At 40.0% G+C, this 14,728-nt stretch overlaps 1 protein-coding gene across 1 annotated transcript in view; it reads right to left on the reverse strand.

The window, feature by feature from the left end:
* Window positions 1–14,728, reverse strand: part of fndc7b (fibronectin type III domain containing 7b) — a 61,351-nt gene that overhangs the window by 3,142 nt on the left and 43,481 nt on the right. The window contains exons 44-57 of the mRNA XM_008406271.2: window positions 14,433–14,693; window positions 13,534–13,794; window positions 12,672–12,932; window positions 10,815–11,075; window positions 9,642–9,905; window positions 8,744–9,001; window positions 7,685–7,948; window positions 6,586–6,846; window positions 5,421–5,681; window positions 4,239–4,499; window positions 3,071–3,328; window positions 2,548–2,808; window positions 2,184–2,471; window positions 930–1,166 (exon numbers count right to left, since the gene is read on the reverse strand). Coding sequence (XP_008404493.1) covers window positions 930–1,166; window positions 2,184–2,471; window positions 2,548–2,808; window positions 3,071–3,328; window positions 4,239–4,499; window positions 5,421–5,681; window positions 6,586–6,846; window positions 7,685–7,948; window positions 8,744–9,001; window positions 9,642–9,905; window positions 10,815–11,075; window positions 12,672–12,932; window positions 13,534–13,794; window positions 14,433–14,693 — 3,657 coding nt within the window. The remainder of the gene's footprint in view (window positions 1–929; window positions 1,167–2,183; window positions 2,472–2,547; window positions 2,809–3,070; window positions 3,329–4,238; window positions 4,500–5,420; window positions 5,682–6,585; window positions 6,847–7,684; window positions 7,949–8,743; window positions 9,002–9,641; window positions 9,906–10,814; window positions 11,076–12,671; window positions 12,933–13,533; window positions 13,795–14,432; window positions 14,694–14,728) is intronic.

The raw sequence follows: 14,728 nt of genomic DNA on the forward strand, positions 1-14,728 counted from the left end.
GCCGCATTGTTACAACACCGCATTGTTACAACACCGCATTGTTACAACACCGCATTATTACAATGCCGCATTATTACAATGCCGCATTATTACAATGCCGCATTATTACAATGCCGCATTATTACAATGCCGCATTGTTACAACACCGCATTGTTACAACGCCGCATTATTACAACACCACATTATTACACCACCGCATTATTACAATGCCGCATTATTACAACACCGCATTATTACACCACCGCATTATTACAACGCCGCATTATTACAATGCCGCATTGTTACAACACCGCATTGTTACAACGCCGCATTATTACAACACCGCATTATTACACCACATTATTACAACAACATATTATTACAACGCCGCATTATTGCAACGCCGCATTATTACACCACATTATTACACCATATTATTTCACCATATTATTACAACGCCGCATTATTGCAACGCCGCATTATTACAATGCCGCATTATTACACCACATTATTACACCATATTATTTCACCATATTATTATAACGCTGTAGACAGAAAACATTTCTGCCAAAAAACTGAAATTTCAGATTAATCTCAGAAGATTTCTAAAATGGAAAAAACATGGAAATTTCTTTGAAAAGTAAAAAGTTTTACACTTTTGAAACAGTATATTTTACTAACATCAAAACATTTTAAAAAGAAACATGAACATTTCTGAGTATTTTGTTCTATCTAGAAAATGTTCAACTTTCAAACTTAAATGTTGTTTTTTCTAAAAATGTCTTAGTTTTTTGGCAGAAATGTACTTTATTTTAAAATTTCAATGGTCCTTGAACATCAAATTAATACAAGGATTGGCATTCTTTCCAAATAAATGTTGGCTGGGACTTTAATTCTCTTCAAATGCAGGAAACCAACTCAGATGTTGAGAATTGTGTTTTCTGCCGGACCTGTTACGTTTTGGCTCGGGTTGCTTTCCCCGACAGCGTTGCTGGCCGTTACTGCGGTGGCAGCAGGGTTGAAGTTGATCAGCTGGCAGGAGAGTCCTGCGGTGCTGCACAGCTTCACCCGGCTTCCCCCCGACACGTTGTAGACCGTGTACATGGTGGCCAACACCGACGCGTCCCAGGACAAGATGGCCGACGTCGAGTTCCCGCTGTATTTAACCCTCTGCGGCGCACAAGGCTCTGCAAGACAGACATGAAATAAACCGCTCTGAACTTTCCTCTAATAAAATAATAAAGTTACACACTAAGAAAATATATTCACACGTTCAAAGTAGTACAGGTATAAACTTATTTTTACATCAGCAGCATCATCCAATAAATCACAAGTTATGATATATTAACATTATTTATTAGTATTTTCCTTGTCCATTTATCTGTCATGCAATCATATTTGCAGGCTATTGTAAGCTAACATTGATAATTGTTAACATATTATCATTTCTATTGTACATTTCTAAATCAATATATCATAAAACAGTAATAATTGACAACTTTATTAAATGGTAACAATAAAAAGCTAATTTAGAATGTCAGAGGGAAAACAGAGAAATTATTTATGATGGGGCCATTCTTAATCTCAGAAACTTTATTAAAAAAAAAAAATTTCTGAGCTGCAAAAGTTGAATATTTGCAAGAAAAAACTTTAAACGTTTGAGATTAATCTCAGAAATGTTATAGAAAGAATAAGGACATTTCTGAGCTCCAAGAAAAAAAACTCACATTTTTGAAAATTTGTATTTCCAAATTAGAGATTAATTTAAAAATTTGAGTTTTTCCAGGCAAATTTTTGACTTTTCAAAGAAATTTAAAAGTTTTTCTAGAAAATTTTGGAGATCAATTAAAAAAATTCTGACTTTTTTTCTTGCAGATTTTTGACTTTCCAAGTTAAACTCAAAATGTGAGTTTTTGACTTTTCACGTTCAGAAATGTACTTTTTTTCCTAGAATATTTCTCAGATTAATCTAAACATTTGAGATTTTTCTAGCTAATTTTAGAGTTTTCAGAAATGTACTTTTCTAGAAAATTCCTTGAATTCATCTCAGAATTTCTTAGTTTTGTGACAGAAATTTAAGTTTCTGTCTACAATTCCCCTACATGCCGTCGTATTTCTTGTTTTTGCGATGTTTTCACTGATTGCAGCGAAGGCTCAGTACTTACTCCCTGTTTTGTCCAGTGACGTTGTAAACCCTGACCTACCTGTGGTTCCTGCGTAGGTTCTGGACGGCTTGCTGACGCCTCCAGAGTTTCTGGAGAACACGGTCACGTTGAAAGCCGAGCTGCACGGCACTGGCAGCTCGAAGTACGGCCTGGGCTGCCAGTAGGAGGAGACTTTCATCAGAGCCAGCGGGTCGTTTCCGACCCAGCCTCTCACTTCARCCAAATACTCGACGCCTGAACAGTTGACTTTGTCCCAGGATATCATGGCCCAGAACATTAGTTTGATCCTCTGCATCCGGACATTCAGGCGAGACGGAGGGCATGGAGCTGATACGAAAGAGAGAGAGAGAAAGAGAGTTACACCAGTAAACTTGGAAATGTTATTTTACATGAACTCTGTTACCTGCTCCTTCCTGCAGAGGTTTGCTCTCCGAGCTGTTGCAGGCCCCGTCGAAGGCTTTAACCGTAAAGTTGTAGTTGTTGCCACACTGCAGGGTTTTCAGTGTGCAGGAAGTGTTGCTGCTGTCACAGTAAAAGGCTTCGCCAGCCGCAGACGACGCGCGGCTGAAATACGCCACAGCGCCGTCGGTGCGAGACCAAGACAGCTGAGCGTAGTTGGTCTGACAGTCGATGTCCACGGTGAGATTAGACGGAGCGCAAGGCACTGAAAAATAAAGGAAGTCAGAGAGCGAATGCAGTGGCGGTGATGTTTCCCAGTCACCATTATTTTATCTTAAATACAAAATATTGATTTTTTAATATATAGTTTTCAATTAAAAGTGCTCTGAGAGTTTTGTTTTTACAGAAAATAGTCACTTTCTCCTCCAGTCTGTACACTCCAGTTAACGATTAATCAATTCCTAAATTATTTTTGATTATTCTAACAATCGATTAATCACGATTAATCGTTTCTGCCCCAGTTGTACCTGTTCTGAAGGTATTGTTGCTGGGGTAGCTGGTGCAGTTTTCTCCCACGGCGGTGATGCTCACGCCGTACGTCTGGCCGCAGTGCAGGGCAGACAGGGAGCAGTTGTTGGCCGTGTTGTTGCAGGCCACGACGTGGCCATCTTGTCCTCTGGCCGTCAGCCGGTACGCTGTGGCCACCAACGATTGTTCCCAGGAAATCACGGCCCCTCTGTCCTCGCACTGCGGCACCACTATCACGTTGCTCGGCACGCAGGGAGCTAAAGGAGAAAAAGATTAAATATCCCAAAGATGTGGACAACTTGAAGTCACATTCATAAGATCACCCACCAGCTCCCTGCTGGAGGGCAAAAAGCTGGTGGCTAACGATGACTACCATTGGTTTTAACTGATAAACCATCAACATAACGCGCTAAATCTTAAATGTACACCTGATATGTAAAATAAAAAGGGATGCAGTGCTTTGCTACACTACGACAACTTGAAACAAGGTCAGGAAAAGTTTTAATTAGGACAGAAATAGGGAGGGAGAGTTCAGTAATGCTAGCTTGACTATGAGAACCTTAACATATGGATGTAACTGTTAAAAAAAAAAGAAAAGATGACCCACACCAACTCTGACAGATCATCAGGAGAGCAGGTGTTTAAATTAGCTAATCAACCACCGCGGCGTTAGCTTAGCTAATAGCAGCGGTAGCTAATCTGCCACAGCGATCACTTATTAATAATCGTAATGATCACAAAATAAACATAAAACCTGAAAAAATAAAACTGTAATGTTCTGAATGTTCTGTTCTTTGTGTGGGAAATGTTTGAGTGTTTTTTCATTTTGAATCCTGAAACAAAGTGTCGTTGTCAGTTGCTATGGCAACTTGTCACCTAAGCTGTGTGTAGCTTAGGTGACAAGAGAGTGAAAAAAAAGTGGTTTTGAGTTGAGTTTCTGTGTTTATTTTCCCTTTGCTGTGGTACAAAGCACTAAGTTAATAACATCCACATCTCCAGGTTTCATTTTGTTAACCGAGTCGTTCTACGGCAGCAGCACAGCTACTTATGGCAAGTAAAAATATCGTCTTTTTGCTCTCCAGCGTTGTGCTCATGCACAAAGTTTCCAGATGTAAACAACAACATGCAGGCGTTGCATAAAGGCGGAACTGATTCTGTTTTAAATACCCGTCTTGATCTTCGTCGGGGGACTTCTTAGGCTGCTGCACTTGTTGGAGGAAGCTGACACGATGACGCTGTAGTGTCGGCCGCAGCGGGCATCCTGGAGGACGCACCAGTTGGACGAGCTGTTGCAGGAAATGACGGATTTATCGTCGGCTTCACCTGTGACCAGGTAGAGCGGCGAGTCCAGCGTTTGCTTCCATTCAACCAGGATGGTGTCGCTGTTGCATGCAGCTGTTGCACTGACGCTCTCTAGAGTGCAAGGACCTGAAGGAACGGAAATAAACAGAAATATGCCAAATGTCGGCGTCGATTCAACCATTTCTGAGTCTGGATAGCTGTGAAACAAAACATGACAGATTCTGTAATATCTTCTTACTTATATCTAGAGTAAGTAGCTGCATTTCCATTTATTATAATTGCACAAATTGTTATTACAAATATAAATTTGCTTAATGGAAACGTGACATTTTTTTTTTTAAATTATGTTTTTGGTGTATTTCAAAAACAATGCAATGGTAACGCTTTCTTTCACATCACGATGTGATCAACAGCTGGATGTTACTACTGACAGAAACGACAAAGATGACAACAGGAAGTGGTAGGAGGATGATGGCGCTGCATGATTTTTCATTTTACTTATTCATGTGTGATTTTAATTGTGTTTCTTGTATGGAATCACTGCAATTACAAAATTGTTTCTTTTTTTTTTTTTTTTTTTCATTTTTGTGCACATTTTTAATGGAAAACCAACTAGTGGCTACTTTTCTATTGACCGTATAATTGTGTTGGTTTGGTTTGAATTATGAAAATTTGATTAATGGATAGTTTTGAAAACAAATTTCTTTTCAATAAAAAGTTTTTGGCAATATGATGAGGTGGTTTTTAGGCAGTATCAAAATTCGTGTATTTTCTAAACTCCGATGGAAACACTTCTTGTCACATCACAAGAGTCACATGATCAACAACCGGACGTTACTACTGGTGGAAACGACAAAGAAGACGACAGGAAGCGGTTGGTGGATTTTGTTTTTATAATCCCTTTTTGTGTGAACAAACTTATTCACATGTGATTTTAATTGCGTTTTTTCGATTTCACAGAATCGTGACAAAGTTTTGCGTAAATTTGAAAAGGGAACACAGCTGGTGTGGAAGGTTGCTGAAAACCAAAAGTATGAAGCTGCGTACCTGTCTCGATCTCAAAGGTGCTGCTGTGATTACTGCGGCAGTGCTTGTTGACTGCCGTGACATGGAAGGTGTAGAGAGTCCCACATTTCAGATCTGCGACTTCACACGGGGAGGACGAGGCGGTGCAGCTGGAGTTATGGCCGCCGGCCGCTGTGGCCAGGACGGAGTAGCTGCTGGCGCCTTCTGAGGGGGTCCAGGACACCCAGGCCGAGTTTGACACGCAGTCCAGGCGGCCATTGGGCTTCGTGGGAACACATGGAGCTGTCGCACATCAGGACAGGAGTTTTACTTTTCATTCACTTYTTATGCAGCAGAAACTTCTTTATTTCTCAGAAATAAATGATTAATCAACAACCGATTAATTAKGATTAATCGGTTGTTGAAATAATCATCAACAATTAATTGTCAGCTGGAGTAAATACTAATTTTTCTGTGTTTCAGGAGATTAAAAACAATAATAATTACAATGRCTGAAACTATTGTTGAAATARTCTTCAGCTAATTTAGTAATTAATTAATCATTAACTGGAGTAGAGACACTTTTTGGTATTTCAAAAAAATTAAACGATTAATCATGATTAATCGATTGTTGAAACAATCTTCAACCAATTTAGAAGTTAATTAATCAATAATTGGAGTTTATGGACTCAAAAAATGCAATTTGTGGAAAAAACAAACACATTCAGAGCAGCAATTAAGCCAAAAATATACAATATACTATCTGTATATATATATATATATATATATATATATATATATATATATATATTCACACACACATTTTGCATTTAAAATAAAAACACTTTTTTTCTGTAAACATGTTTTACAAAAAACTTCTCAAGTGTCAACGCTTCAGCTTCACTTTGTTGAAATTTACTAAAGGAATGATATGTTACTGCATTTTACGCAAAAAATATATATATATATTTTCCCTATTTTAAAAAGTATTTGCATCTTTTAATGTATTTCTAGAATTGTATGATAAAGGCTGATGTAGCYTAGAGAAAAATCTGTAGAATCTTCCAGTTTATCCGACTTACTGTCAGAATAATCGACGGGGTAACAAACCCCAGTCATAGTTATCATTTTAAAAAGAAATAGATTATAACAGGATTTTTTTTTTAGGACGTTTCCGTTCCTATAGCAACGATGAGCCGACGTTTACCTGAGCAGGTCGCCACCACGGCGCTCGGTTTGCTCTCACAGGCGTCTCTGACGGAGATCACCGTGACGTYGTATCGCTGCCCACAGGGCAGGCCGGCGATGCTGCAGGACTCGGTGCTGGAGTTACAGTACAGCCTGGCGCCGGTGCTGCTCACCACGGACACATGGAAGTACTGGGCGTCCGGGTTGGGAGCCCAGGAGAYGACCATCGCCTTTTCAGCACATTCGGCACCGACTGTCACGTTCTGAGGCGGGCATGGAGCTGAGACAGGGGCAAAGTGATTTACATCAGTCACCAGTTATGAAACAATATTACATTTAGTGAAACATCAACCAAATACATTGATGACGGTTCAAGTCATTATGAGTCAAAGGGAACTCTAACAGCAGGTCTTTAATGTGTTTTGGTGCTGAGCCGTTCTCATAAACTAACAGCAGTATTTTAAACTCTGAGCTGCAGGTGGAAGGTCTGTTAATTAATCACATGAACACATTAAAACAAGCTCAATAACATCCACATTTTTCTCTCTTTCTACCAAAAACTGGCTGATAAAAGTCTTCAGTCTGGAGTTTTGGTCTYGACTTTCTACRAAGGACAACTTTGTTTACAGAGATGCCAGGATTTRTTTTATTTGTTGTGTTGTTTTATTTTAGGTATTTAAATGTCTTCCAGTTCCAAAGTTAAATGTTCGTTGGAATTTAAGGTTTATTGATCTTTGAGAATGTGTTCTTGCATTATATTACTTTATTATATTATTATTATATTACCTGKAWGCGATTCTCTAGATCTTATTGGGACACGGAAACGTTCTTCACTTGATAGGAGGCCGACTTTGAAACTGCCTTTATGTGGCTCTGAAGGGTCAGAGGTCATCCTGATCTCTAGTTTCCAGCGGTAATAACTGAAGCTGTGCGTTGACTCTAGATCTATAACTCTAGATTGTTCCTGTTCATCCACACATTTATCTGTTTTAAGCATCATGATGACATCATAACGTAGAGCTGTGCATCACCTGCATAAGTTATTCTAATGCACGCAGGTAGATGTAGAGCTGAATAGCTAAAGTTTAGCTTCTTAGCTAGCGGCCTTCAGTTCCTACCTGTCCGTACGTGAGTCTTGCTGCTCTCCTCGCCGGCGCAGGACTCGTCCAGGCCGAACACGGCGACGCTGTAGGTCTGTCCACACTGCAGGTCGCTCAGGTCACAGAAGGTCATCGTGTTGTTGCACTCGGCCCTGTGTCTCCCGTCTGCAGTAACGCCGACCGCAACGTAAGAGAGCGCGCCGCTGGCGCCCTCCCAGGTCACCGCAGCCGAGTTCGAGTGGCAGCGGAGGGACGCGCCGACGTTCGTGGGCTTGCAAGGGACTGGCAGAGAGAAGAAACACAGAAAACTCAAAAAGTTTAAAATYTGCGAGAAGAAAAAAGTCACAAAATATGAGAACATGTATTCTAGAAAAAACATTTTCTGATCTCATTGAGCCAAAAACATTCATCTATTGTAAAAGTTTAGAATTGTAAAATGTTCAATTTTGGACTTTCCAGTTTTTTCTAGAAAATGACTGAAATTAGTCTAAACATTTTTTAGATTGTTTTCCTTACAAATTTTAATTTTTCAAACTCAGAAATGCACTTGGTTTTTTTTCACAAAAGTTCTGAAATGGGCAAAAAGATTTGAAAAAAGTTTGGCAACTTTACGCTTACAGAGTTAAAAAATGTAAAAAAAAAAAATCTAGAGCTTTTTTCTCGTGACTTTTAAAATTTTCAAACTCAGAAATGTCCTTACTTTTTTCTGCCAAATGTCTTAAATTAATTTCAAATTTTGTGAGGTTTTTTTTTCCCCCACAACGTTTCATATTTGGGAGTTCAGAAATATCAAAGTTTTTTCCTACAAAATTTCTGAGATTAATCTCAAACTTTGTATTTCTCACAAATTCAGCTTTTGAACTGAAAAATTTCCATTTTTTTTYCTATAAAATTTCCAAGTTTAATTTAAAATATTTGAGTTTTCTTGCAAATTTTTGGCCTTTCAAACTCAAATTTTCTTGTCTTTCTTGTCTTTTCTAGAATTATGTTTTACGCCATCTCCGATATCTAACTCCTCCCCGTCACCATGACAACGAGCAGTTTAAAGCTTAAGAGAAAATGTAAAAGTATTCCTACCAGACTTCAGGTCGAGGTAGGCGTTGCTGTTGTCGCAGCGTCCGTCTTGAGCCGTCACTGTCAGGTTGTAGGTCTGGCCGCAGTGCATGCTGGRAAGCTTGCAGCTGTTTTTGTCGCTGTCACAGAATATTTTGTGACCGTCGGGCCCCAAAGCTTGAACGTGGTACGAATCGACGCCTTTGTCTTTGGCCCATGACACCACGCCGGTGTTGTTGCCGCACAACATCTCCGCCGTCACTTCCTGCGGCACACACGGCGCTGCAACCCGACACGAAGGGAGAAAAGGGTCAACAAAACATGAAATCAAAGCAGTGATTCTCAAACTGTGGTCTGCAGGCGCCCCCTAGTGGTCTGTAAGGTACTGCATGTAAACGACCATTTATTTACCATTAAGTCAACTCAAAGTCCGATGCTGCAGCAGCTTAGCAAAGGACTGGGTTTAAAAATGATAACGGAGAAAACCGGGTCACTCAAAAGAAAGACTGAAGATACCAATGGAAATAAAACACCAGAAATACTTAAATCATCAGAGGAAGTCAAACCTGCTGAGTGTTGATGTCGTTCACAAATGATGTGATTCTTTTGAACGGTTCTACGATGTGAACGAGTCTCAGTTGGTGGGAACTGGTCTTTGTTTTTTAAGACTTTGCTTGCTCATAATGCGCCGCTCGCATGTCAACAGCTAAAAATGATTTAATCGGCAACTACATACAATAAAGACAACTGATGATGAAMGGAAACAATTAGAGACTTAAGAGACTAATATTTTCATTTCAGGTTGTAAATATTAAGATGTTGTGTATTTCAGGTCCAGCGAATCGGTTAATTGTTACTCAGCCTGAACAAGTTTGAGAAACGTTGCGTTAAAAGCTAAATTAAACCCGAATCGTGACTGAACCTGTGTCGATCTTCACGACTGAGCTCTCGGCGCTGCTGCACACGTCGTCCGAAGCGATGACGGCGATGGAGTAGTTCAGGCCGCACAGGACGTCGTCCAGCAGACACGTGGTGGAGGAGCTGTTGCACGTCGAGACGAAGCCGCCGCCGTCGCCGTGCGCCACCGTGGAGTACGACGAGGCGCCTTGGCTCTGCTCCCAGGAGACCATGACGCCGCCGGACTCACACACGACTCGGGCCTCCACCAGCGCAGGCACACAGGGAACTACAGCACAGCAGCAAACAATTCACCGACTTACGACTCATGGTCAATGGTTTATCAGTGTTTTTAAATTAAAAAAAAGAAAAAAAGAAATGAATAAAAAAGGAATTCAATCATTTTTAAGTCATAAATTTKTATTTTTWAAATAAATTCAGTCTGGTTTTCAATCATTTTTACAAAATCTATGTAGCCTCACAATTAGTATTAATCAATTAATTWATGATAAATTCAAACAATCTCAATAATTTTTATTTGTATTATTTATAATTTTTCTCTCTTTCTACCAAAAACTGGATGATAGTTGACACTTTTCAACTAATCCTGTTTTTTGAGGCACAGTTTTGAGTTCATAATTAATTTTATTTGCTTTTTTCTTTTGTTTCTGTTTATTTTGCTAGTTTAAAATGTCTTCTAGTGTTAAATATTAGAATTTAATGATTTGAGAAAGTATTCTTGCCTGATTTTTGCCATTATCTTACTTGAAAATGGTCTCAAAACAATATTATCTTTTATCGCGATAATTACTGGGATAATTTATCGTCCAGCAAAATTTATTACTGTGGCAGGTCAAGGCTCTGCTGGTCAGTCTGAAGCAGAAGCAGTTGATACAGAAACAAAGATGGCGGAGCGATACCAGAACAGGAAAGAGAGAAAAAACATTCCCTTACTTGTTCATTCATATCCTGTTTCTTTTTCTAATTTACAAAAACTTTAGTTTGAAATTCTTTCCTACAGATATTGTGCCTGTAACATGAAAATGTGTCTCAAAACAATAATATTAATGTCATCACAATAACTTCTGGGATAATTTATTGCTATGACAGGCCTATTGATAACTCGCATTCCTAATTACATCAACATTTTTTGTCCCGATTTTTAATTTCAAATTTTAACCCAAAAGCATTTTCTTACCTGCTTTGAGCTGCTGCACTTCGCTCTGCGACACGTTGCACACGGCGTTAACGGCGATGACGCTGAYGTTGTAGGTGAAGCCGCACATGAGGTCGRCCAGGAAGCAGGACTGGGAGTCTGTGGAGCAGTTGGTCTCGTGTTCCTGCACGCCGAAAGCTTGGACGATGTAGGAGTCTGCGCCGCTGCTGGCCTGCCACTCCACCTGAGCTACGTTGCTATCGCAGTCCAGACTGGCCACGACGTCTTCAGGAGGGCAGGGCACTGGGGAGAAAAGGTGAAAACGAAGGRTTATCGCTGAAGAGGCGCTTAATTTCCTCCTGCTCTTAAACTTGTGGTTTACGAGGGACAGCATGGAAATAAAAATGGAGGTTAGGYGATTTAATGTGGATGAAAATAGACATTTTAGTMATTTATTTTATCTTACTGTTCATCACTTATGATAAATTTGTAATCATAATTWTGTYACAATGAATTCCAGTTAATTACGTTTTSTCGGATTTGTTAGYTTCACCATTTTCTCCACAGTTTGCTCATTGAATAAATTTGAAAAGGATAATTAAATGCCGTTAGAGGTGGATGGTATGGAGTTCATATTTAATCTCGATATTTTGTGACACTTTAATGATGATAGAAACTACGATAAACACAAATACGATTCTTAAAAAACTTTCCCATTTGAAACAGACTCTTTGAGACGCCATTCACTTAAATAATTGTGATTTATGTCACTAATTTGAACACAGTAACTGCATTTAATCATACTTTTGAATTTACTGATTTTGAAGCCAAGGTTGAACAAACTGGAGAAAATAATAAAAATAAAGTTTCCACAAATAACGCAAGTTTTTTTTCTTTATCACATATTAAAATTTATTGCGACGACAGTAAATCAAAATTCATGACAAATGATAAATGATGCGGTAAAAGMAAACCCATAAAGCAGCTTTGTGATACAAATTGCACTTCTTTGTGTAACTGGTGTCATTTATCATAAGTTTATTTACGAGATAAGTCATTTAAAAAATGCCGCGTCATTCTCCTGCAACTACTTCCTGTCATCGTGGTGTTTATCATTTCCGCCAGTAGTAACATCCAACTGTTGGTCATGTGACTCTTGTGTTTCTGTCGCAGTTTTACAAATTAAATAAATTTTTATAGTAAAAAAAAAACAACAAAAAAAACTACTCATCCCAGCACAAAAAGATTTTTACTGATTAACGTATTTGTTTTAAATGCTGTGTTTTTATTCAGTAAATTTATTTTCAGAATTCTAATTTGTGCACGGGCTGCACAGTGGCGCAGTTGGTAGAGCTGTTGCGTTGCAGCAAGAAGGTTCTGGGTTCGATTCCCGGCCCCGGTCTTTCTGCATGGAGTTTGCATGTTCTCCCTGTGCATGGTGGGTTTTCTCCGGGTACTCCGGTTTCCTCCCACAGTCCAAAAACATGACTGTCAGGTTAATTGGCCTCTCCAAATTGCCCCTAGGTGTGAGTGTGTGTGTGCATGGTTGTTTGCCCTGTGTGTCTCTGTGTTGCCCTGTGACAGACTGGCGACCTGTCCAGGTGACCCCGCCTCTCGCCCAGAACGTTAGCTGGAGAGGCACCAGCACCTCCTGACCCCACTGAGGGACAAGGGTGCAAGAAAATGGATGGATGGATAATTTGTGCACAGCTTTAGTCTTAAATATTTAACTTTAGTAAAGTCAGGATTTTTATATGGAAACTATGGAGGAACAAATCCCTTAAAYTGTTTWTGRCAGCTTTTGAGTTGAAGTAATTCAACAAAATCAAAATCTATTTTAATTTACTCGAGCCGTTTTACTCTGAATTTAAGGTTTTTATCTTCTGTTTGAGCGGTTACCTGACTCCAGTTGCAGCGTGGCGCTGGGTGGGCTGCTGCACTGATCGTTTGACGCCACAGTTGCCACCTGGTAGGTCTGGCCGCACTGCAGGCTCTCCAGCTCACAGTTGGTGAAGCTGGTGGTGCAGCTGGAAACATGGCCRCCAGAGGACCGGGCGGTGGACATGTAGTTCAAGGCGCCCTCAGAATACATCCAGTCCAGGAGCGCAGAGTTGGTGTAGCAGTCCACAATCACAGAGCCAATGTTGGGCGTACAGGGAACTAAGAGACGTAATTAAACATAAATACATTTCATCTGTTATTTAGGCACAATGGGCCGCCATTTGTAAAGTTACACAGTCAAAAATTAGCAGCGATAATTTAAGTAAGCTAACTCATAGCTTAAAATTTGGTTTGGAATTAAAAAATTTGTTTGTAAATTAATTATTTAGCTTCCTAGCTAAATATTTAGCTCCAAATTAAATTTAGCACCAAATTAAATATGTAGTTTGGAGCTACGSATTTTGCTTGTTAACTAAATTGTTTGGAGCTAAATATTTAGTTTATAAACTAAATGCTTATTTAGCTCATAGCTTAATAATGGAGCTAAATATTTAATTTGTAAATGAAATATTTATATTGCTAAGTAAAAATTTGGCTCCAAACTAGCTGTTTAACATATTAGCTAGATATTTTGTTTGGAGCTACATATTTAGCTTGATAGTCTGGATTAAATATCTAGTTTTATAAACTAAATATTGTAAAGTGAATGAGTAAAACTGAACTCCCATGTTTTTCTTTTAAGTTTTGACTGTGTAAYTTCACAAACAGCACTCCACTCAGCTTTATTTTTTGGTGATTCATATAAATCCTGAATGTGAACCTGATTCAAACGCGACAGCTGGGCTCGGTAAGCTGGAACAGATGTTGTCCTGCGCCACCACCTGGACGTTGTACTGGTGTCCGCAGGTCAGGTTGGTCAGCGCACACTTTGTTCCCTCTGTTGCGCAGCTGGACTCGGCTCCCTGTGTGCTCACTGCGATCACTTTGTAAAACAGAGCGCCGTCACTGGCACTCCAGGACACGACCGCCTCGTTTGTGGAGCAGTTGACCGTCACTCGCACGTCAGTGGGAACACAGGGGACTGGGGACGGAGATGACATGGTCAGCATTTAACAGGAAACATCTTGTTTAAATTTTAGGTTGGTGAATTGAACAGGGTTCATTTTTCATTRAATTTACTTTTAAGGTTATAGTGTGGGGACGTATGAAGCAAAATTCACATTTTGCCTGTTTTTCTACTTGGATTTTGGTCTCCACTGCTTCTAAAAACAGCCAAACTTGTTAGTTGGTGATAAGTTCATGTTTTCTGGTGTCTAGAAAATTAGCTGTTTCAAAAACTTTCCAAATGCAACATTACAAGTTAGCAACCCCAGACCGTTACCTAGCAACCCCAGATCGTTACTTAGCAACCCCAGACCATTACCTAGCAACACCAGACCGTTACCTAGCAACCCCAGCGGAACTCAGCCCATCACCTAGCAACCCAAGAACTGACCAGACTCAACTCTCATTAAGTAGGAATTATTTTGTGGGAAAAATGTTTTGAACTTGTTTTGTATAGATCATAGACATTCCTAACCTGTTTAAGGAAGCATAATATCTTATGTCATCTTTAATATTATGTGCAAGTGAAAAAAACATGAGAGAAATAAGCTTCTTTTCAGCAATTTTTGGAATGAGAAAAGAATAAAAGAGGCATTTAAATGTCTACCAACTCACCCGACTGCAGTATGTCAGACATGCTGGGGTCAGAATCACAGATCCCGTTGGAACCGACAACCGTCACCAGGTTGTGCTTCCCACACGGGATGTTGGGAATGGCGCACTGCTCGTTTTCAGACGCGCAGCTCATCGGCCGGCCGTTTTCTGGCATCACCGTGGCGGTGTAGAACTCCGCCCCCGCCGAGCCGGTCCACGACAGCAGAGCGATGTTCGACAGGCAGTTCAAGACGCTGTGCACTTCGGTGGGCGGGCAGGGCTCTGCAGCCGGGAGCACAATATGAAGAGCAGAGGGT

The sequence above is a fragment of the Poecilia reticulata genome, linkage group LG4 (genome assembly GCF_000633615.1).
Source record: "Poecilia reticulata strain Guanapo linkage group LG4, Guppy_female_1.0+MT, whole genome shotgun sequence".
NCBI classification, from domain to species: Eukaryota; Metazoa; Chordata; class Actinopteri; order Cyprinodontiformes; family Poeciliidae; genus Poecilia; species Poecilia reticulata.